Source organism: Coregonus lavaretus (assembly GCF_964263955.1).
Source record: "Coregonus lavaretus genome assembly, chromosome: 13".
Lineage (NCBI taxonomy): Eukaryota > Metazoa > Chordata > Actinopteri > Salmoniformes > Salmonidae > Coregonus > Coregonus lavaretus.
In genome coordinates this window covers 29,260,393-29,285,991 of record NC_140000.1, presented here as the reverse complement: position 1 = coordinate 29,285,991, position 25,599 = coordinate 29,260,393, and the positions used below count along the sequence as shown (strand labels likewise).

Here is a 25,599-nt window from a genome sequence, read left to right as displayed (position 1 = left end):
TACTGACTGCACATGATGAACATTACTATTGACTGTGTGCAACCCAAGAGGTCATGCTACTGCATTTATCTCATTTTCTAATCTGATTTTTAGGAGGCACTCCAATATCTACTTTCTAAGAAGCTGAGAGGCACCATCGCTTGGCCGATGCCTCCAGCAGTGAGTTAAATCACTCACTCGCACAAGAAGAAGCCATTGGTTGACTAGATCCACAATGGCTGAGAGTGCCCGATGCCAAGCAGCTGATTAGCCTGGCTGGGCTCTCCAGGCAGCGCGAAGGGGGGGGCTCATCATGACCAAAGATCAGGCTACTAAACACAAGTTTAAGTGGAATAAAGCCAGCAGAATGTTGTGTATGATGGGCTGGACCTAAACAGCCCTGGGCAAGAGGCATCTGCTTCTTTAATATATAATTCACTTTACAGGCAACAAGAAACATCAGACTTCAGTCCTTAGGGCCATGAGTCTGGTTTTGGTTGTTGGTCAAAGCGGTAAGATGGGCTATGTCTCTATCTTGTACTTTCATTGATAAATCAGCCACTATGGAATACTGTGCACAGAAAAGGGCTGTATTTGAACAATTACAAACAGACAAAATGGAAGTGCAGGCCGGAAGTGAGGGCAGGTGAGCCCATATTGAAATAAAGTAGTCCTCTCTTTACCAATGAGCAGGGCCTCGCCAACCGCAGCTCTGCAGAGTGATCACTAGCTGGCACAACCACAAAGTTATAAAATAACGACAGCAGAAGCGGCACCTCATCAGTGTGGCATCTCGGAAGGGAAGGCACTCGTGTGTCGCCGAACACACAGCGTCAGGATGGAGGTGTCAAGGAGGCGGATCTTACAGAAGCACCTGCAGCCAGCCAGACCACTGCGGCGCTGCAGTACTGACCAGGACCCCTGCTTTAGAAATGCTGAGACATCTGCGTGTGGACAAGCAGGAGACAAACCAACTCCACCAAAAGACTCCACCCCAACTAAAGTGAGGATATCTTACACTAGAGACTTCCTGATTCAACTGGCCAGTTCCCCCATTGCCAAAAGAAAACCGGACTTCTTACCAGAACACCCCGTTGTTTTGGAAAAGGCGAGAGAACCTGGTGTGCCAAGGTTGGAGAAGAGGTTTGATGAAAACTATTAAATGCTTGCCTAGGCTAACATGGAGCGAGTGCTGCTGCTGCTTTTGAACCCACACCACTACAACTTGCTCTGCCATCGAGTGATATACCAAACCCCCCCCCAAAAACATCCCCAGTTGAGTCCAGAACACCACCGGCATGAGCTGCGTCCCAAATAGCACCCTATTTCTTATTTGTGCACTACTTTTGACCAGGGCCAATAGGGTTCATTTCATAAATGGGTATGACCATTAGGGATGTAGCGTGGGGTATAAAAAAATGTTGGTTCCTTTGACAAATGTTGGTTCCTTTTGGTGGACACAAACCTGAAAATGTACCGTAGCCTACATGTTTAACTTGTGTGCTTCAATCTAAAATAATAATGAATGCTTGAATGATGTGCCTTGATGCTAACAAATGCCCCTTGCACTGTGTGGTGTTTACATATTACATAATACTAATAACGCCACAGTGGAGGCCATTGGCTCTGAGTAACCTTACAACGACCTCCAAGATAAACACTACATTCATTTAACCCTTACAATGACCTCCAAGATTAACATTACATTCATTTAACCCTTACAACGACCTCCAAGACCAACACTACATTCATTTAACCCTTACGACCTCCAAGACCAACACTACATTCATTTAACCCTTACAACGACCTCCAAGACGAACACTACATTCATTTAACCCTTACAACGACCTCCAAGACCAACACTACATTCATTTAACCCTTACAACGACCTCCAAGACCAACACTACATTCATTTAACCCTTACAACGACCTCCAAGACAAACACTACATTCATTTAACCCTTTCACGTTTTAATGGGTATGGGTGTTTTAGCTTTGATATCCCGAGTGGCGCAGTGGTCTAAGGCACTGCATGCATCGCAGTGCTAGCTGTGCCACTAGAGATCCTGGTTCGAATCCAGGCTCTGTCGTAGCCGGCCGTGACCGGGAGACCCATGGGACGGCGCACAATTGGCCCAGTGTCGTCCAGGGTAGGGGAGGGAATGGCGTTTGCAATGCCAGGGTTGTGGGTTCGATTCCTGCGGGGGGCCAGTATGAAAAAAAAAATATATATATATATGTATGCACTAACTGTAAGTCGCTCTGGATAAGAGCGTCTGCTAAATGACTAAAATGTAATAAAATCAGATTTGAAACCTAACCTTAACCACACTGCTAGTAACCCTAATGCCTAACCTTAAATTAAGAGAATCTTTTTTTTGTTTTCATGAATTTTTACAATAGACAATTTAGACTTTGCAGCTGGCCCATCTAGCCGAAATCACTCAGTTCTGATTCATGACAATCAATGTCAAACTGCTCACCAACCCTGATATGCCAATAAATCAAGGAGTAGAGACAGCCACTTGCTTCCCAGCCCCTCCTTTCAGACAGTCACCTCTTAACACACAGGGTCACTTGACATTGAACTGCCTGCTCAGTCAAAGCAGGGATACTGTGAGATTTCGCAATTCAGGGCATTATTCTACTTACCTACTTTTCCATTATCTGTCTCAATGGCACTGCCCGTGCGCTCACAGATGCATAATGAGACAGATACAACTTTGCAATCTCTATATGACAACGGAGACTGAATAAGGAAGTGGATAGAATCTCATTTCTTATGATCAGTAAAAGTAACACTTTTATAAAATATCGATGACTACAGTATGTTTGCTTTGTAAGATTATACATGACCCACCACCCAGCTTTGGAGTAGTTAGAATGTCTATTTCCCTGCTTTTGAGTGGAACTGGCTACTGTACCGGGAGAATTCCAGCAATTGCGCTAAGCTAATGATATGCAAACCAAAGTTCGTCTGACTATGGGTAAGTACAAAAACAACTTAAATCTCAAAATCTCGCAGTATCCCTTTAAGCATTGGGCAGGATGTGCACTTGCAGCTACAGTGCAGTTGGAAAGTATTCATAACCCTTTACTTTTTCCACATTTTATTACATTACAGCCTTATTCTAAAATTGATTAAATTGGGGGGGGTTCCCTCATCAATCTACACACAATACCCCATAATGACAAAGCAAAAATAGGTTTTTACAAATGTATAAAAATTTAAACGGAAATATCACATTTAGATAAGTATTCAGACCCTTTAATTAGTACTTTGTTGAAGCACCTTTGGCAGCGGTTACAGCCTCAAGCCTTCTTAGGTATGACGCTACACACTTGGCACACCTGTATTTGGGGAGTTTCTCCCATTCTTCTCTGCAGATCCTCTCAAGCTCCGTCAGGTTGGATGGGGAGTGTCGCTGCACAGCTATTTTCAGGTCTCTCCAGAGATGTTTGGTCAGATTCAAGTCAAGGCTCTGGCTGGGCAACTCAAGGACATTCAGAGACCTGTCCCAAAGCCACTCCTGCGTTGTCTTGGCTGTGTGCTTAGGGTCATTGTCCTGTTGGAAGGTGAACCTTTGCCCCAGTCTGAGGTCCTGAGTGCTCTGGAGCAGGTTTTCATCAAGGATCTCTCTGTACTTCACTCCGTTCATCTTTCCCTCGATTCTGACTAGTCTCTCAGTCCCTGCCACTGAAAAACATCCCCACAGGATAATGCTGCCACCACCATGCTTCACCGAAGGGATGGTGCCAGGTTTCCTCCAGACGTGACGCTTGGCATTCAGGCCAAAGAGCTCAATCTTGGCTTCATCAGACCAGAGAATCTTGTTTCTCATGGTCTGAGAGTCCAAGCGGGCTGTCATGTGCCTTTTACTAAGGAGTGGCTTCCGTCTGGCCACTCTACCATAAAGGCCTGATTGGTGGAGTGCTGCAGAGATGGTTGTCCTTCTGGAAGGTACTCCCATCTCCACAGAGGAACTCTGGAGCTCTGTCAGAGTGACCATCGGGTTCTTGGTCACCTCCCTGACCAAGGACCTTCTCCCCCAAATGCAGTTTGGCCAGCTCTAGGAAGAGTTTTGGTGGTTCCAAACTTCTTCCATTTAAGAATGGAGGAGGCCACTGTGTTCTTGGGGACCTTCAATGCTGCAGAAATGTTTTGGTACCCTTTCCCAGATCTGTGCCTCGACACAATCCGGTCTCGGAGCTCTACGGACAATTCCTTCGACCTCATGGCTTGGGACCTTATATAGACAGGTGTGTGCCTTTCCAAATCATGTCCAATCAATTGAATTTCCCACAGGTGGACTCTAATCAAGTTGTAGAAACATCTCAAGGATGATAAATGGAAACAGGATGGACCGGAGCTCAATTTCAAGTCTCATAGCAAAGGGTCTGAAAACGTATGTAAACAAGGTATTTCTGTTTTTTATAAATTTGCGCTCTCATTATGGGGTATTGTGTGTACATTGATGAGGACATTTTTTTATTTAATAAATTTTAGAATGAGGCTCTAACGTAACAAAATGTGGAAAAAGTGAAGGGGTCTGAATACTTTCCGAATGCACTGTATATGGGAGGGCATCAGAGGAAAACTGATCTCTAGCCAAGAATGGACATGATGACACAATGGAGACAATACCATTTTGACTGTAGATTAAACAACCTGAGGTCTCAAGTCTTATATATATATATATATACATGTGGGTTCGATAAAATAATGTATGCGCTAACTGTAAGTCGCTCTGGATAAGAGCGTCTGCTAAATGACTAAAATGTAAATGTAAATGTACATATACAAGAGCCTCCCTCCGCTCAGGTTGCCATAGAGGTACTAATGGGTTAAGAGAAATGAGAGGGGAAGGGAAATCAATGCTTTTGTGAGAGGAAGAAAGGGAAAGCTTTCACAGGTATATGTATAATTAAGCAATTCAAAAAGCTAATTAGAGTTGGGGGATGAGATGTGCAGATCTCGTGGCTAATTATTACCATGGCAACCACGGCTTATGTGTAGATGATCCGAGGTGCAGATATAACTGGCTCTAAATAGAAAGGCCGGGTTTTTACAAATAGAGTAGGAGAGCTCCCTAGTGGTAAACAATGGAAATGGCACCTGTCAACAGTGTCACATTTAGAAGACAAACATTGGGGAATGTTGCAGATAGAAATGTTATTACTAGAGCGTGACCCTGGGCAACACCCTGTTGTTCTCTGCTAACATCAAAGCGGTGACCCGATCCTGTAGGTTCATGCTCTACAACAGGGGTGTCAAACGTCCGGCCCGCGGGCCGTATCAGGCCCGCAAACGGGTTTAATCCGGCCCGCGAGATGATTTTGTAAAGTATAAAAATGAGCTGCAATTTTTCAATAAAAGAAACTGCTGTTCCAATTGTGTCCACTGGATGGCGCAATAGCAATTGTGTTAAGCAAGCAAACTGTTTATACCGGGGCAGAGCAAATAGGTCAAGCAAGTGCAGCCAGTCCGGATGAGCTACTTTGTTTTGCCCGCGATATTTATTACGGCTTCTACTTTTAACATTATGTGCTTTGGCACCCTCATTGCCCCAATATGTCTCTGTCAAAAAAGAGAAAAGTGGACGCAGAGTGCAGAGTGTTCCAAGAAAAATTGTCATCCTTCTATTTATTCACGGAATTGAATGGGAAAGCTGTATGTTTGGTGTGTTCACAGCATGTTGCAGTGGTGAAAGAATATAACCTTCGTCACCACTATGCCGACAAATATGACAACTTTCAAGGACAGCGGAGAAGAGAGAAGGTGAATGAACTGTTGGTGGGTCTGAAGAAACAGCAGTCTGTGTTTACTCACAGCCGAGACATCAGTGACGCTGCAGTGAAAGCTAGCTACCTCATTGCTAATGAAATCGCAGTGGCTTCAAAACAATTTAGTGAGGGTGAATTTGTAAAAACATGCATGATGAAGGCAGCAGAGATTGTGTGCCCTGAAAAGCACCAGGCTTTTGCAAATATCAGCCTGACAAGAAACACAGTTGCAGACAGGATTTCCGATCTTTCAGTGGATTTGGACAGCCAGTTGAAGCAAAAAGTAAAGTCATTTATTGCGTTTTCGGTTGCAATTGATGAAAGCACGGACATTACAGATGTTGCACAACTGGCCATTTTCATCCGCGGAGTTGATGACACATTGACCGTCACCGAGGAGTTCGTGGAGTTGGTGCCGATGACAGATACAACGACAGCAGCTGATATTTTCACTGCACTCGTCGGCGCGCTGGACAGGGTCGGAGTGGACTGGTCCCGCGCTGTCAGCCTGGCTACAGATGGTGCGCCCTCAATTATCAGGAAAAAAGCAGGCGTTGTGACAAAGTTCAGAGAGAAAGTGCAATCTGCAAATGGAGGACGTGATTTTTGGACTTTTCACTGTATTTTGCACCAGGAGGCTTTGTGTTGCAAGTCATTAAAGATGGATAACGTCATGAATAAAACAAAGCTGCGCTCAAGGCTCACGCACAAGCACTTGAATCACATCCTGAAGTTGGCTGCCACTCAGGATGTGACGCCTGATATTGATGCGCTGGTGAAAGCTAAAAGATGCCAGGTATCAGGAGTCAAATAAACTATGCAACCCCACTTAAAGTGCTGCATGAGACACCCTGATATAGTTCTGTGATCTGTGATATACTTCTGTGAATCACTGAGGCATTGTGTGTTTGTGTGTTGTTTGTCCTTAGAATTTCAAATAACTTGAGGTGTTTTATGATTAATAGTGATGTTGTGCTTTTGGACACACTGTCCTCAGGCTCCAGCTTTATGTTTATATGTTTTTATGTTGATGTGCTATTGTTTTTAATTGATTTTATTTATTTGTATATTTAACCTATTCTTGACTCTGTGGTTCTTGCACTTGTTTGGGGAACAGGATTTCATTATTTGTATCTACATTTCTGCCTGAGAAATGACACCCTGATATAGTTCTGTGATCTGTGAAACAGTTATGTGAATCACTGAGGCATTGTGTGTTCTTTTTCTTTAGAATTTTCAAATAAACTTCAGGTGTTTTATGATTAATAGTGATGTTGTGCTTGTACTATTTTGGACACACTGTCCTCAGGCTCCAGCTTTATGTTTTATGTTGATAGTATTAAAACAAAGAAAACAATCTGAAGTTGTTGTTTTTAAGTTATATATACCATGATTTTACCGGTCCGGCCCACTTGGGAATAGATTTTCCTCCATGTGGCCCCTGAGCAAAAATGAGTTTGACACCCCTGCTCTACAACATTCGCAGAGTACGACCCTACCTTACACAGGAAGCGCCACAGGTCCTAATCCAGGCACTTGTCATCTCCCGTCAGGATTACTCCAACTCGCTGTTGGCTGGGCTCCCTGCCTGTGCCATTAAACCCCTACAACTCATCCAGAACGCTGCAGCCCGTCTGGTGTTCAACCTTCCAAAGTTCTCTCACGTCACCCCGCTCCTCCGCACACTCCACTGGCTTCCAGTTGAAGCTTGCATCTGCTACAAGACCATGGTGCTTGCCTACGGAGCAGTGAGGGGAACGGCACCTCCTTACCTTCAGGCTCTGATCAGTCCCTACACCCAAACGAGGACATTGCGTTCTTCCACCTCTGGCCTGCTGGTCCCCCTACCTCTGCGGAAGTCAAAACTGTTCGCTGCTCTGGCACCCCAATGGTGGAACAAGCTCCCTCACGACGCCAGGACAGCGGAGTAACTGACCACCTTCCGGAGACACTTGAAACCCTACCTCTTTAAGGAATACCTGGGATAGTATAAAAGTAATCATCCTTCTACCCCCCCCCAAAAAAAATTATAATTTGTAATTAAATAAACAAACAAAAAAATATATATATACAATGGGGAGAACAAGTATTTGATACACTGCCGATTTTGCAGGTTTTCCTACTTACAAAGCATGTAGAGGTCTGTAATAATCATAGGTACACTTCAACTGTGAGAGACGGAATCTAAAACAAAAATACAGAAAATCACATTGTATGATTTTTAAGTAATTAATTAGCATTTTATTGCATGACATAAGTATTTGATACATCAGAAAAGCAGAACTTAATATTTGGTACAGAAACCTTTGTTTGCAATTACAGAGATCATACGTTTCCTGTAGGTCTTGACCAGGTTTGCACACACTGCAGCAGGGATTTTGGCCCACTCCTCCATACAGACCTTCTCCAGATCCTTCAGGTTTCGGGGCTGTCGCTGGGCAATACGGACTTTCAGCTTCCTCCAAAGATTTTATATTGGGTTCAGGTCTGGAGACTGGCTAGGCCACTCCAGGACCTTGAGATGCTTCTTACGGAGCCACTCCTTAGTTGCCCTGGCTGTGTGTTTCGGGTCGTTGTCATGCTGGAAGACACAGGCACGACCCATCTTCAATGCTCTTACTGAGGGAAGGAGGTTGTTGGCCAAGATCTCGCGATACATGGCCCCATCCATCCTCCCCTCAATACGGTGCAGTCGTCCTGTCCCCTTTGCATAAAAGCATCCCCAAAGAATGATGTTTCCACCTCCATGCTTCACGGTTGGGATGGTGTTCTTGGGGTTGTACTCATCCTTCTTCTTCCTCCAAACATGGCGAGGGGAGTTTAGACCAAAAAGCTATATTTTTGTCTCCTCAGACCACATGACCTTCTCCCATTCCTCCTCTGGATCATCCAGATCGTCATTGGCAAACTTCAGAAGGGCCTGGACATGCGCTGGCTTGAGCAGGGGGACCTTGCGTGCGCTGCAGGATTTTAATCCATGACGGCGTAGTGTGTTACTAATGGTTTTCTTTGAGACTGTGGTCCCAGCTCTCTTCAGGTCATTGACCAGGTCCTGCTGTGTAGTTCTGGGCTGATCCCTCACCTTCCTCATGATCATTGATGCCCCACGAGGTGAGATCTTGCATGGAGCCCCAGACCGAGGTTGATTGACCGTCATCTTGAACTTCTTCCATTTTCTAATAATTGCACCAACAGTTGTTGCCTTCTCACCAAGCTGCTTGCCTATTGTCCTGTAGCCCATCCCAGCCTTGTGCAGGTCTACAATTTTATCCCTGATGTCCTTACACAGCTCTCTGGTCTTGGCCATTGTGGAGAGGTTGGAGTCTGTTTGATTGAGTGTGTGGACAGGTGTCTTTTATACAGGTAACGAGTGGAGAACAGGAGGGCTTCTTAAAGAAAAACTAACAGGTCTGTGAGAGCTGGAATTCTTACTGGTTGGAAGGTGATCAAATACTTATGTCATGCAATAAAATGCAAATTAATTACTTAAAAATCATACAATGTGATTTTCTGGATTTTTGTTTTAGATTGTCTCTCACAGTTGAAGTGTACCTATGATAAAAATTACAGACCTCTACATGCTTTGTAAGTAGGAAAACCTGCAAAATCAGCAGTGTATCAAATACTTGTTCTCCCCACTGTGTGTGTGTGTGTGTATATATATATATATAAATAAAACAAATGAAAATTAATAACTAAAAATTTACAATTTAGAAAAATATATATAAAAAAAAAAAATGTGTAAAGTGGTTGTCCCACTGGCTATCATAAGGTGAATGCACCAATTTGTAAGTCGCTCTGGATAAGAGCGTCTGCTAAATGACGTAAATGTAAATGTAGAGCTGGAATGACAGGGCGGCAGGTATGGGCGTTGTGCCAGTAACCGAAAGGTCACTGGTTTGATTCCCCGTGCCAGTGGAAAATCTGTCGATGTGTCCTTAAGCAAGGCATACCCAATTGCTCCTGTAAGTCGCTCTGGATAAGAGCGTCTGCTAAGTGACTTAAATGTAATGATTCATCATTATTCTACATGTCAGAATATGTTGTGAATATGTAGATTAGAACAAACTGGCCTGTCTGAACACTCCACAATGTTGTGTCCTGCTGCACGCGCACCTGTTGAGTGCTGAAAACCAAGAGGACACATTTGAGTTGAGAAAAATCATGTTTAATAAACACTATAGCTCTGAGCATTTATTGAAACATCAGCATCATACGAAACCAATGTTCTAAGAGTTCAGCACTGTGAATAGAAACATTGTTATTTATTGACTCATTCAAAGCCTCATTTGTCACATCATCAATGTGTCATAATCTTCCTGTGAAGTCCTTTTCAAACACCACTAACATCCTAATGACAGATGGTCCTTCTCCAAATGTACGAGATACGCATCAAGATTGTGAGATCTAGAGTTCATTCACAGAGACAAAGGACTGTGGGAAAGCGCTTTCTTACAGGAATCATACAAAAATAAGTAAATATGTAAAAAAAAATGTTTTAATAAAAACTCCACTTTGTCCATGACAGCCAATAGAGGCTCATCATAACACACCCCTTCTTACATGTGTCTCTTGGGGTCAATCTTCTCCAGGTGAACCAGGGGCTTGAGCTGCTCAGCGAAGCTGCGCATGTCCTCCGACATGGTATCCTGGCCTGCGGGGGCCAACACACTGAGCTCCACCAGGTAGGAGAGTGACAGCGGCTCAGTGTTCTCTGTATTCCCGGGGACCAGGATGCGTGACAATTTACTCACCACCACTTTGAGCACGCCTCTGCGGAAAATGTGGCCCTTGGCTACGAACTCGTGGTCCATGCGGAAGCCCATCTCATTGAGGAAGTCGGGCAGGCTGTGCGAGGCGGCCACATCCACACAGTTGCGAACCAGCGCGTGGCGGGACTTGTCGCCCACCTCCGGCTGGCCCAGGTAGCGCAGGTGCCAGGGCACCGTGGGGTGGGAGAGGGAGCGGCGGGCACGCAGCAGGAACGGGTTGCCCTGCTGGCCCTTCAGGAGGTAGACCAGCTCATGGTCGGCGAACGTCTCAGGTTCCATGTTGTCACAAAGGCCCCGGAGGCGGTGCAATAGGCTTTCGAGGGCCTGGTCCAAGACGCTGCCTGAGTGGCGACATGACAGAACGGTGTCAGCAATATTACATTTACAAGCGTAGCTTGAAATCAGGGTAACTTGCCATTTTGACTTTTTACAGTGAATTGAAATGCCAATTCAAAAATGTAAAAGGCCTCCATGAAAATAGACAGCACTTTTCAATTACTATATCGCAACTAACTGATACTGACTTGACCAAGCCACAGCACAGGGGCTGGTATAGGGTCTTCAGCTGAACATACTTACATTGAATATGATCAGGATATATTTTCAAGACCCCTACAAGATACCCAACCACACATCAAACACCCAAATACAGAATACCAAATTGGTACGCCTGCCCTACTGGAGACGCTAGCATCTCGACCGAGGCAGACTCACCTTGCAGCAGGTACTCCATCATGTTGATTGTGCCCCCCGTGATGGGCAGCACTGAGACTGGTGGGGCCTCCATCACTCGTCAGTGTGAGACAGGTAGCTAGAGCAATGGGAAAAATTAAAATACCTCAATCAATTCGTGTTACATAGACTAACGTTATGACTATAAACAGAATTTCTTCATGAATGCATCTCTAACCTACCCAATTTTCCTGACTGGCTAAGCTAACAGGCTAGTTAGATCTAGTTTAAACAGACAGTGACGTTAGCTGATTTCATTCAAACAAATAGCTAGCTAGCCAGTTAGCCAAATAAGCTACAGAAAAAGGGCAACAACTCACCGATAAGAAAAGGTTACTGAGAAATAATGCAAAATGCACTAAAATTTACCTTATGTATGGCGGCTTGGACTGCCGCGTATCTGCTTCTTCCTTCCCAAACTGCCACTGGCACTGCAGCAAGCAACTCACGCTAACTTGTAATCATAGCGAAATAAGGTTAAATTGAAGCTAGGTTGCGAGGCAGCTACAAATAAACGTTTTCAACTTTCAAAAACAACAGCTACACACATGCCACTTATCAGCAGTGAGAGAATGGCTAGAGTTGAGCCCGTAGGATGGGGGAGGAATAGCTCGCTAGCTATCTAGCTTTTCCCCCCGATCCGCGCATGCGCATTGCGCAACGGTTTGGAGCATGGGGCATTCAAGAACGGAAACGTTGTAGAGTGTTCTGAAAGTAACTCAGTGGATCGATTTTGAGTTCAAAATGTCACATTTCAGCAACTTGTTTACAAGTATGTCACAAATGACATGTATAGACATCTAAATACACAGGCTTTATGCTTTTTGAGATAAAAACCAGGCTTTCTTCCTTTTCTTTTAACAGTGATTTAAAGGTTAAAAGTACAGAAGTGCTTGACACAGTGCAATACCAATTTGAAATACAAACAAAAGGTTATGCCATAATGTGATTATATTACTTTTTGACATAGAATATAAAACCAACCAATTCAAAGCCTACAAATAATTCCCAACAACAACAGTAGGCCTTTTTGGCATTATGTGTGCCTGAGCAAAATGGATTTTTTTTATTTAGGCTATTACTCCTCTCATCAGTGTCATTCTTAGTTCCTAGACCCTGATATGACTATACACACACTCATTGTCATTTCTGATGTCATCTCTCTGTTGGTGTCTCCTGATAACCAAGGATGAATAAACAAGTGTAGTTTCTTCCTCCTGTTGAAAGGAGATGCATAGATTTATGTACATAATACTATACTGCTGTGCAACGAATCATCATCATCATCATCATTATCATCGTTTTAACAAGAATAATAGTAGTACTGTAGGCTAGATAAGATAACTTACAAAGCTGGTCCCCTGGCCACCAAAGAGAAGTTGATTGGCAGAAGCTTAAACATTTGAACAAACAGACATACATTATTTTAAAAAGTATTCCCATTAAAACAGATAGGGCCTCAAACTGCATAACATCTCCAAACAATTGTATTAATCTTGTGATCTCCCCATCTTCAAAGATAACAATACGGAATATTTCTCCAACCTGCTAGTATTCTCCATTTGAAATGGCGTAATATAAACAGTGCCAGTGCAACAAGGAAAAGGCACACAGCTGCAGAGACTCCAGCTACTGTTGATGCCAAACATTGAGTTTCTTGGTTATCTGGAGGAGTAGGCCCATTGTCTGTAAAAGAGGCAACAGTGTTGTGTAGTGTTACTACAGAAAACGCTGGTAGTGAAGTATCTCACAATCCTGTTGATGTTAGAGAACATGTGGAAAGTCAGTGAGAACTACTCAACAGTTTTGGGTCTCACCTATGCTTTTGTTGGTGGTGTTGTTCAGAGCGGAGTCAAGTGCGTAATATGTGCTGGTATTCACATTCTTAGTTACTTCATGCATAAAACCACTGCCTGCCACAGTCGTTATTACTGGCATGTGAGATTCTAAATAAAGAGATAGATGGTTAGGGTGAGCTGTAAACTAATTTAGTGTAGACGATCAATCTACTTGCAAATTATCTCCAATTATAATAGGCTGACTAACCTTTTTCAAGAACCACTGAAGTGGACAATCCATATGTCGTCTTGTCATTTGTATACAATTCACATGAGTATATTCCTTGATCCTTCTCTGTAAAAGGGCTGATTACCAGTGAACGATTCCTTAAAACACTCTTTCTATGCCATAAATCTTGGGAAAGCATATGTAGGCCACTTTTATCCTCATGAAAAATCTGGGTGCGACGCTGACCAGCATTGTTTGTACTGTAAAACCAGCTAAAAGAGTCTGGATGATTTTCATTACTCATGCAGGGTATCAACAATTTTCTCCCAAGTGGTATGCGAACAGGACTTGAAGATTCTACAACAGATTGATAAAAACAATAAGAAAGTACAATAGCATTACATGAAAGTATTGTTTATAAAGTGTTTATAAAAGGTTAATATGTAAGGAATGGATGAATAAATTATGGATTGATGATTGAAATAGTAATCAATTTCTCTTATACCTATAGAAAACAATAACAACATAATGTTAATTCACCTTCATCAATAGCCTAAACAAATCACACAATGCATGTCCTATTTGATTAAACTGATTAGCAGGTTTTCAACGTCCAGAGAGAAGTTTGAATATTGAAATGTAATCCAATCAATGAGTAATCGAAAACATATCTTTGTACGTTTCTGTGGTACATCTGTATACTAATTGTTTGACTGTATAACAGTGTACAATAAGGTTAAACACTGTATAGCCTTATGAATTTTCAATAAAGGCCAATACATATGTGAGAATTTTAACCCCCAGGTAGTTTCACTCAGCTAATTATTGAGCGATATTAATGTTTTTGTAAATTACAGACACTTACCTGATGTTGGAAATGAGGCCCAAACCATAAATACAATAATTATGGCAGAGGTAGTGATCATGATTACAATAAACACTGTTGAGGCAGAGATTAGTCCCTACTTTAGCATTGTATTTAAAACAGCCACAAGTAATCCGCTCTAAAATGTGTAGGCTACAGGCCTAAGCCGAAACTGCCACTTAATGTTTGTAATTTAAAGCTGTAGGAAATTAAGCAGAAGTTACCAATCACAAATCTAACAGTTGACTCAGTATGAAACAGAAATAAGAAATAATGCTTTACATAAACATTTATCAACACCTCCCACACAGATGTTTCCTCTGAACCAATGGAATAGACTGTGGTGTAGGTGTCAGTGACACAAAATGGGGTCCTTGACTAATGTGGTCTGTAGCTCCATTTTCCATCAGCGGGTTTGCATGCAGCTTCTTGCAAGGCGTTAACACCAAAGGTGAAAGCTGATGTGTTAATTGAGAGCATGTCATTAGTCACTAGGCTTATCAGCCTCCATTGGAAATGTTGGTTCCCTTGCGTTGCAATTGCTGTTAGATACAGTATGTTTCGGCCTAGATCTTTGCCATTATGTTGTTATTCAGAGAGGGATAGCCAATCAAAGGGTTAACAGGAAGTCAACATGTGCTACCTGACTACAGTATATCATCTATAGTTATATTATAGTAGAGGTTGATGGCCAATGACCAACATTTGGTTGTATTTTGTCCAGCAGTGTCCTCCTCTTGGGGTTCCCCAAGGTTGTGTGTTCTCCTGATAATATAGAGCTATAATCAGTCATAATGACTGTCAGGGGGAAAAACATGATTCGGATATTTGCAGAGCTGAATATTTGAAGATATCAAGGATTTAAGAATAAACATTAATTAGATACATCAAGGTAAAGAATTGGTAGGCAGTGCTGTGTCTGCTCTTGTAGGCGGGACTCCGCCCCTCACAATTTCTCCACAAATGACCTCAAACCACCCACCGTACTCTCTTCTGGTTCTCGCAGTTATGTCACTCACCAGACCTTAACCTTTTGTTGTAAAAGTTGTCAATGGTAGCCTCGGCAGTTAGACGTCCATTGCAATGGAGTTATTTGAAACGTTGACGCTGGATTCCTATCGCATTCATCACTTGGTTGCAATATTTAGCTTGGTCTATGTTATTCTTAAAATCTCAAAACTTATTGTCAAAAGGAATGAATGGATTCGGGCGCTCGAGAAATTCCCAGGACCACCAAAACACTGGCTTTTCGGGCATGTCCAAGAGGTAGGTTAAAATAAGAATTTCTTGAACGTGCACATTGAGTGACTGCAACATTGTAGCATCAGCTTCAGAGGCAAGTTTCGGCGTTATACTCGTGCATTTGCTGCTTTATAATATAATTGCATGTTTTCTCTGTTGTCTTGCAGTTTAAACAAGATGGGACCGATTTGGATAAGGTTGTCCAATGGGGAGAATCGTACCCCCTTGCATTTCCAATGTGGTTTGGTCCATTTGTTTCCTTCCTCAATATTCACCACCCAGATTATGTCAAAACCATCCTGGCATCAACAGGTTGGTCTCTTTGAAACGACAAGACTCATATCATTATTTAAACTAGTTGCATCTATTTAATGTCTATCTATGGAATCTCACTACATGTGATATAATACCTGTTTCACTCTTTCTTAATAGAGCCCAAAGATGACCTTTCATATAGATTTCTTATTCCATGGATAGGTAAGGTTGCATTGTCTTTGCCATAATCACATATGCTACAAATATTGAACCAACAATATTAGATTATATATACTTAACTGCAGATATTTTAAGAATATACATTTTCTAATATTCATCCTTTTGGATATGATGGGTGCAGTTCCGGTTTTCAATAACATTATACATTTACATTTACATTTTAGTCATTTAGCAGACGCTCTTATCCAGAGCGACTTACAGTTAGTGAATACATATTTTTATTTTTTATTTTTTTTATACCGGCCCCCCGTGGGAATCGAACCCACAACCCTAGTGTTGAAAACGCCATGCTCTATCAACTGAGCTACATCCCTGCCGGCCATTCCCTCCCCTACCCTGGACGACGCTGGGCCAATTGTGCGCCGCCCATGAGTCTCCCGGTCGCGGCCGGCTGCGACAGAGCCTGGATTCGAACCAGGATCTCTAGTGGCACAGTTAGCACTGCGATGCAGTGCCTTAGACCACTGCGCCACTCAGGAGTTATGACCCATGCCACTTAGGCAATTATACAGTTATGGTTATAATGTATATTCTTTAGTTATATTCTTTTGCATGAACCTACAACATATATGTTTCTCAGGATGTGCTCTCTGTCTCTTTCTCTCTCTAGGGGATGGTTTACTGGTGTCTAAAGGTCAGAAATGGTTCCGCCACAGAAGACTCCTGACCCCTGGCTTCCATTACGATGTTTTAAAGCCCTATGTAAAACTGATGGCTGATTCTGCCAAAACTATGCTGGTGCGTTTTGTTAGCTCTACCAGAATTACTGTATAGGTTGATAACCATAGCCTATTTGGGGGGAATTTCTGGATACAAAAAAGCTAATTGCATAAGAGTTAACGTTACATACAGTGGGGGAAAAAAGTATTTAGTCAGCCACCAATTGTGCAAGTTCTCCCACTTAAAAAGATGAGAGAGGCCTGTCATTTTCATCATAGGTACACGTCAACTATGACAGACAAAATGAGAGAAAAAAAATCCAGAAAATCACATTGTAGGATTTTTTATGAATTTATTTGCAAATTATGGTGGAAAATAAGTATTTGGTTTTCTGTAAGTCTTCACAAGGTTTTCACACACTGTTGCTGGTATTTTGGCCCATTCCTCCATGCAGATCTCCTCTAGAGCAGTGATGTTTTGGGGCTGTCGCTGGGCAACACAGACTTTCAACTCCCTCCAAAGGTTTTCTATGGGGTTGAGATCTGGAGACTGGCTAGGCCACTCCAGGACCTTGAAATGCTTCTTACGAAGCCACTCCTTCGTTGCCCGGGCGGTGTGTTTGGGATCATTGTCATGCACCCAGCCACGTTTCATCTTCAATGCCCTTGCTGATGGAAGGAGGTTTTCACTCAAAATCTCACGATACATGGCCCCATTCATTCTTTCCTTTACACGGATCAGTCGTCCTGGTCCCTTTGCAGAAAAACAGCCCCAAAGCATGATGTTTCCACCCCCATGCTTCACAGTAGGTATGGTGTTCTTTGGATGCAACTCAGCATTCTTTGTCCTCCAAACACGACGAGTTGAGTTTTTACCAAAAAGTTCTATTTTGGTTTCATCTGACCATATGACATTCTCCCAATCCTCTTCTGGATCATCCAAATGCACTCTAGCAAACTTCAGACGGGCCTGGACATGTACTGGCTTAAGCAGGGGGACACGTCTGGCACTGCAGGATTTGAGTCCCTGGCGGCGTAGTGTGTTACTGATGGTAGGCTTTGTTACTTTGGTCCCAGCTCTCTGCAGGTCATTTACTAGGTCCCCCTGTGTGGTTCTGGGATTTTTGCTCACCGTTCTTGTGATCATTTTGACCCCACGGGGTGAGATCTTGTGTGGAGCCCCAGAGGTTGTGGACAGGTGTCTTTTATACTGATAACAAGTTCAAACAGGTGCCATTAATACAGGTAACGAGTGGAGGACAGAGGAGCCTCTTAAAGAAGAAGTTACAGGTCTGTAAGAGCCAGAAATCTTGCTTGTTTGTAGGTGACCAAATACTTATTTTCCACCATAATATGCAAATAAATTCATAAAAAATACTACAATGTGATTTTCTGGATTTTTTTCTCTCCATTTTTTGTCTGTCATAGTTGACGTGTACCTATGATGAAAATTACAGGCCTCTCTCATCTTTTTAAGTGGGAGAACTTGCACAATTGGTGGCTGACTAAATACTATTTTTCCTCACTGTATTCTGCCAACTGTATTTGGAGGGAAATTCTGCATGAACAAGTTAAATGGGTAATTTAATAAGGGAGTAATGTACTATGAGTATGTCACTGTCCATCTTGTGCAAATTGACTATGTCTGTCCTCTTTCTGTTCCAGGACAAATGGGAGACTCACTCAAAATCCGACGAGTCATTTGAGTTATTTGAGCATGTGAGCCTCATGACACTGGACAGCATTATGAAGTGTGCCTTCAGCTCCAACACTAACTGCCAGACAGTGCGAGGGGGAGAGAGGTCAGTCAGTTAAAGGTTTTTAACCACTGCATCATCTGTTATTTACATCTGCCCATGTTGAATATCCTGTCTTGTCAGTGTAAATGATATATAAATTGTAAGCCCCAACCCAATACTACCGCTTTTCTTTCTTGTCCTTTAAATAGGGCCCAGGGCCCGTATTCACAAAGAGTTTCAGAGTACGACTGCTGATATTGGATCAGATTTTCCTTTTAGATCCCAATTAATATGATTATATATAGAGGGAACCTGATCCTAGATCAGCACTCCTACTCAGAGACTCTTTGTGAATATGGGCCCAGAGGTTTCCGGGCCAGATGACATGATCAGGAAAAACTCAGGGCCCTGCGAATAAGCAATGATTGAGAGTAACTTATACTTTTCTGTTGTTTTTCTCTCGTGTCAGTGGAACCAACTCGTACATCAAGGCTGTGTACGAGCTCAGTGATCTGGTGAATGTCCGCTTCCGGACCTTTCCCTACCACAGCGAGTGGATTTTCCAACTTAGCCCACATGGGTACAAATACAGGAAAGCATGCAATGTTGCACACAGTCATACAGGTGCGTTCTGTGAATGAAGGTTGACATTATTATCTTAATCCCCTTATTATCAATCAGCTCTGAAAACATTTACATGTATGAATTTGACAAAGCAAATATACCCTGAAAAAGCAGCATGTATGCATTCGCCTTGTGGAGTATGCATGTATGCATTTCCCATTGATTATACATATTGTATTCATGTACAGCTATAGGATTAACCATGTTATAACCATGTCATGAGAATGACCTATGCTGCTGCTGCTATGTCAGATGCTCTCCCATGATGTGTTTCTAGGGAGTTTTTCCTAGCCACCGTGCTTCTGCTGATGTAAAAAGAGCTTTATAAATACATTTGATTGAACATTTGATTGATGACCTCTGTTTGTAGAGGAAATCATACGAAAGCGAAAAGAAGCCTTGAAGGACGAAAAGGAACTGGGCAGGATACAGGCTAAGAGAAACCTGGACTTTCTGGATATACTGCTCTGCGCGCGAGTACGTCACACCTCCACACTATTATCCACTATTATGCCATTTATGCAATCATCTAACCAGGTCATTAGTTAAAATGGCTACATTGGCGATGATATAGTATGTCATTGAATGAAGCCAAATCGAAAAGAAACTCGTATAATTTATTTTCTATTCAGTATATTCTCTCTCCATGCAACTGGTAACACTATAGCCTGAGTGCCAGTTTGTTTGTGCTATCCAACTCCTTGTCAGTCATTGTTATGCCAAACACATGGCTTGGCTTGACAATGAGCAATGGAGTTGGCAGGAGCACAAACAGATGTGGGACCAGGCTAGTAACACTATAGGTGTGTAAGTTATACCTTTTCCATAAAATGAAGCCAAACAAGGAACAACATGCAAGGATATGATTGTTCCTTATGGTTTTCAATCCAGGACGAGGACCAGCAGGGGCTGTCGGATGAGGCTATCCGAGCGGAGGTGGACACCTTCATGTTCGAGGGCCACGACACTACTGCCAGTGGGATCTCCTGGACCCTGTACAGCCTGGCCTGCAACCCGGAGCACCAGCAGATCTGCAGGGACGAGGTCATCAGCGCCCTGGAGGGGAGGAACACCATGGAATGGTAGGTTCTACTGTCCAGGGCCCATATATATAAAGCGCCTCAGAGTAGGAATGCTGATCTAGGATCAGCCCCCTCCTCCTCCCCTTCTTATTCATGAGGATTTAAAAGGCAAAACTGATCCTAGATCAGCACTCCTACTCTAAGATGCTTTATTAATACGAGCCCTGATTTACTGTCCCGAACATGTTGTATTTTAGATATGCATTCATTTGGCTGGAGGAGAGTGACATGGAGTGGAAGGCTGCACTGTCCAAATGTATTGTTCAGCGATCATGCTGTGGGGTGTATGTTAGATATGCATTTAAGTTTCAAGTTTTTATTTGGTTGTTTTACGGTCCGCAGTTTACCTGGTATTCAGCTATTACATGGTAATAATAGTTATATGTAAATTACTATTTTGTTACTTTGGGGATCATTTAACCTTTTACTGCAGTGGGCTAAATCAGGGTCACCCAGAATGATTATTGGTAGTCTTAAACAAATCTACTTTGAAACAAAAGTATACACCTCACACACATGGTTATGGGTTTAAGGAAAATAAGACACCTGTACCATGTCATATACAGAATTGAAATGTTTTCAATTTTGAGTTTACATCTCAATATTACACTTTATATATGTCACAGAAGACTGAAATATAACAAAATAGTTTGACATAGAAACACCAGATTTTCGTCATAAAAAAAAAAGTATTAATAGCATTCCACCCATGAGGCCAAAGAGGGCGCTTTTGGTCATTGATTGCAGCTAAGGGTTACACAACCACCAATAGGCTCCATGTTTGGAACTAGTTAACAAAGCCGTTCCTTTATTTTAGATATAGTTAGAGTAAATGAGGGGAAATCAGCCTGTATTTGCTCTTAGATTGGAGCCACACAATACATTGCAACGTGTTTACTAAAAGAGAATTGATATAAAGAAAATGTTCTGTATTCTTTAGGGAAGATCTCAGTCAAATACCGTACACAACCATGTGTATAAAGGAATCCCTCCGCCTCTACCCTCCCGTACCCGGGATGTCCAGGAAGATAACCAAACCCATGACGTTCTTCGATGGGAGGACTGTGCCTGAAGGTAAAGGTATACATTTAAAAAATGTTGCGTTGTGATGTACTGAAGGGGTAGTGGGTCAGACTCAAACCCGACACTGATAGGTATATTTGCTGTAGGCAGTGGAACTAATGCAACAGATAGGCAGAGTTAGCCAGCATCCCTGCACTGTGGTTCACACTGTTGTTTAATGACTTATTTATTGGGTAACACTTTACTTGACACCCCCCCCCCCCCCACCCCCCCCCCCCCCTATCTCGGACTGTACTGATAGCTACATTATTGAGGATTTTTTTTAAACTTTCTGTGCCTGTGATGTGGTTGTCCCACCTAGCTATCTTAAGATGAATGCACTAACTGTAAGTTGCTCTGGATAAGAGCGTCTGCTAAATGATTAAAATTAAATTAAATTAGAATAAAACAATTAATTAATTAAAATAAACATTAATTAATTAAAATTAAACTAACCACTACACCAACCACTCCAGGCCATGCGGGGGACTTTTTTATTAATATTTTTAAAGGCACAATGGCATCTCTGTGCCTTAAGATGAGGGCGTAACGGGTTGCAATGGAGTCCTCCGTAACCTTTGCCTCAGTCACCGGCTATACCAAATTAAATATTAACTCATGTTTGTTTGTCTCCAGAGCCAGTTCTCCTTATTGCATTGTGATCATGTCATCAACTAGCTAGTATGTCGAGACTAACTGGAACTTCTTATAATCAATCAGTGTGTTTATTCATCTTTTTCATAAACAATGACATATTTTCTAGTGCCAGTTTCTTGGACACACATTAAGCCTAGGTAAAGTAAAATGTTCATTGGAGGTCCTCCATTTAAAGTGCTTTTTAGTCCAGGACTAGGCTTAATCTGTGTCCTGGAAACTGGCCACTAGTATTATTTATATCAAATGAATTGGTGCTGTTGGAGCATTCTCACCATGTTCTTCTCATCGTGTTTATTACTGCCAAAAACAAACAAAAGTCTGTCCAGATAGTGTCTCTTTCTGCCTCAACAGATGGATCCTTTTGCAGCATGGACAATATTAGCACTGTCCATAGGGAAAAAACAGATGTCAAGCACTAACACTGTGTAACACTGTGGAAATATAATTGATCTATTTTCTCCCTCTAGGTTGTCTTGTTGGAACCAGCATTTTTGGCATTCATAGGAACGCAACCGTTTGGGAGAACCCTAACGTAAGCACACCATCTTTATAAACACCATTTTCTCATGAACATTTCACTGGGTTAATATAATTCATGATTAGTAGTAGAAGAAATGCTAGCTTGAACAGCTGAACATTCGTCATAAAATCATGTGTTTGTGATCACAGAGGACAAGGTCTGGAGGAAACAACAAGAGGCTGTTGCTGACTTAGTTTGTAATGAAATCCTTGTGACCTAGCAGTAAGCCCATGGGTCTGATTTTGACTATTCTATCGCTATATGATTCAGGGTATACACAATAGGGAACTGAAACCAGTTTCAAGGACCCTTTATACAAGCCTGGTGGCAGTTTGTCTCACCAGCCGGGTTTGTTTGTGCTGTCTTACCAACTCATATGGTCATGTTTGCAGTGACAATGAACAAGACAACACAAACAGATTTGGGACCAGCTGTCTACCTATATACAGTCTTTTCCACTGTTTCTATTTACTATTTGTCTCTCTTCTGTTTTGTATTCTCGTAGGCATTCGACCCACTCCGATTTCTGCCTGAGAACTCTGCAAAAAGATCACCCCATGCCTTTGTCCCCTTCTCTGCCGGCCCGAGGTTCGTTACCACACCAGCATCATGTAACTCAGACACTATTTAAGAGAGCAGCATTGGCAGCAGGGTTTGGTTCTCACATTACTAGTCTGGGACTAGGATGGAAGCATAGAGCTATTCATTTACCTGACTGGATTTTGGAGCCCTTGATGCCTGTGACCTAGATCCAACCTAACTATAATAACTCCCATTGTTGTGTCAGAGGGGGGTTGGACCTAGCATGGTCCCAGATCTGTTTGCACTGTCTTGTTTGGCATGACAATGACAGTAGGAGTTGGCAAAATAGCACAAACAGATCTGGGATCAGGCTAGATCCCATCCCCCTCTGACACAACAGTAGTTATAATAGGTCTGTAGAAAAGGCACAGGCTGAACTCACTTCAAAGAGCTGTAGGTTGTCTGTCTGATGATATGGTAATGTTTTATTATGTAAAAGAGCTATAAACCTTTAATCATCTAACTGCATAACTTATTTATTACACAGGGTGAATGTATAGTAGTTCTACAACTAAATGCTTTCAAATGTATAGCCTACTGTGCAGGACTGGCATTGGTGATATGTACAAATAACACTTAATTTATTCATTATTCGTCCATGTCCTCTTCTCCCTCTATAGAAACTGCATTGGGCAGAACTTTGCCATGAATGAGATGAAGGTGGTGGTGGCACAGACACTGAGGCGATATCAGCTGACCGAGGACCCAATGAAGAAACCAAAAATGATTCCAAGACTAGTGCTCCGCTCACTCAATGGGATCCATCTGAAAATCAAACCTGTCGATCTTGAACCATAAGGAATGTTATAGTTGCAATTTTATTATCAGACATAGGCTACTGTTTATGGATTGTTCATATAAATGTGTTTTTAACATGCTAATACGCCAGGAAATGGGAAATTTACATTTTAGCAGACGCTCTTATCCAGAGTGACTTACAGTTAGTGAGTGCATACATTTTCATACTGGCCCCCCGTGGGAAATGAACCCACAACCCTGGCATTGCAAGCGCCATGCTCTACCAACTGAGCTACAGGGGACTAATGTTAGATTTAAGGAATATTTTTCAAATATTAACTTATCTCAAAGCTGTATTCAGAATTTTAATTTAAATATCCATGTAAAGGGAATTTTATAGAATGTCTTATACAAAGATGAATTTAACACTAATTTGTAAAATACATTATGTTACTAATATTTTGCCAGTAACTAACTTCCTAAATGTTGTTAGTTTGTCCTTTTGACATATAGCCTATGGTAAGTCAATGTCCCTTGTCAGTGATGTGACATTTTGAAAAGGAATAGACATAGGATTGAATTTTTTATGTTATTCTCAGTGTTTCAAATAAACGTGGCTTGCAAATCACTCAGGAAATTGTTGGTGTAATCCATTCATTTGCGTTCTCTCAAATCAGTGTATTTTCAAGACAGGTCGGTTGAGAGTGTACCTCTGTACCTGTAAGAATAATAAGAGGCCTTATAACATGATTTCTCTTTGTTGGCATATTTGTTACCCATAACATATCCAAGCCTATATGGTTTACCTAGCAACAGTTTGTATTTTGTATGGTGTTTCCAGCACGCTACCCCACGTAACTTAAAACACTTCTTCCCTTGCTGCCACTTGACTCTACATAGCACTTAAAGGGATAGTTCACCCAGATTACAAAATTAAATATTTGTTTCCTTACCCTGTAAGCAGTCTATGGACAAGGTATGACAGCAATCCATGCTCTGGATTAGTTTCCCTGGCACTGTTTCCACACGCTATCCCATTCAAGTCATGGGACCGATATTAGCATGTTTCACACATCATGTTTAAATCATCTATAAGTGAGCTTGAGCTTCACAATCAATTTGAGATACTTTTGGACGACTTGGACATGATGCACAAGGAATACTAATATCAGTCCCATGACTTGAATGGGATTTGTGCCACAAATGCTAATACTGTGCCAGGGAAACTCAACCAAAGCATGAATTGATGTCATACCTTGTCCATAGACTGCTTACAGGGTAAGGAAACCAATGTGTCATTTTGTAATTTGAGTAAACTATCCCTTTTACAATGCTTATCATTTTGTATGGTAAATCCTACCATATGGTGATGTGAATATATTATTTCCTTGTTGTGGTGATTTGGGGAACAAACTTAACAAAAATACAGAAAAATAGATGGTCGGAAACCCTCTGAGAAAGCAGTGGACAAGCAAAATGATTCAAATGTCCACGCCCATCCACAAAACCAGTGCTTTAATACTACAGGGAGTTTGCTATGTGATGGACAGGTCACTCACCTTAACTATATTGTTGTTAACTTATTCTAAGCTTGACTTGTTGGACTGGTATTCATAATGACTAGAAAGGCAGCCATCCTGAACATGAGCAATGCATGGTGCCACATCAAGGGCATGTGCAGGAGGATGTAACGTTGCAGATCGTTCAGATAGAAATGTGTTGCGTAGAACAGAAATTGTCTGTTGTGTCAGCTCAATTCAGTCTATTTCTATCTGCAATAATAACGTGTTCCAATCCCTGAATACACCCCAGATGCTATGGTACAGGGTTGGGGTCAATTTCAGTCAATTCAGGATGTACACTGAAATTCCAATTCTCTTCAATGCGGAACATTTGGAATTGGAATTTGGTTTACTTTCTGAATTGACTGGATTTTAAATGGAATTGACCCCAACCCTGCTATGGTGTCAAATGAGCATGTAAATAAGTCTAAACATTTACCACCCAACAGTTAGCATCCATGCCACTGAGTGAAGGGTCACACTTGATGGGCATCTTCCA

General features: G+C 42.1%; 2 protein-coding genes across 2 annotated transcripts; one reads left to right on the top strand and one right to left on the bottom strand.

Moving 5' to 3' along the window:
- Nucleotides 1–9,921: 9,921 nt before the first annotated feature.
- On the bottom strand, nt 9,922–11,910 carry LOC311139657 (mediator of RNA polymerase II transcription subunit 18). Its single transcript, XM_084174573.1, has 3 exons — nt 11,636–11,910; nt 11,249–11,345; nt 9,922–10,875 (listed from the first exon to the last, which is right to left on the bottom strand). The coding sequence occupies exons 2-3, from the start codon at nt 11,319–11,321 to the stop codon at nt 10,322–10,324; spliced, it is 627 nt and encodes a 208-aa protein (XP_084030699.1). The 5' UTR covers nt 11,322–11,345; nt 11,636–11,910; the 3' UTR covers nt 9,922–10,321.
- Nucleotides 11,911–15,093: 3,183 nt separating this feature from the next.
- On the top strand, nt 15,094–24,166 carry LOC311140380 (cytochrome P450 4B1-like). The gene is made up of 12 exons (XM_084175411.1): nt 15,094–15,404; nt 15,548–15,692; nt 15,813–15,857; nt 16,486–16,613; nt 18,200–18,336; nt 18,743–18,897; nt 19,268–19,374; nt 19,789–19,979; nt 20,920–21,053; nt 22,166–22,230; nt 22,724–22,806; nt 23,421–24,166. Exons 1-12 carry the CDS (start codon nt 15,222–15,224, stop codon nt 23,596–23,598), a joined length of 1,551 nt encoding a protein of 516 aa, XP_084031537.1. The 5' UTR covers nt 15,094–15,221; the 3' UTR covers nt 23,599–24,166.
- The last annotated feature ends 1,433 nt before the right edge of the window (nt 24,167–25,599 follow it).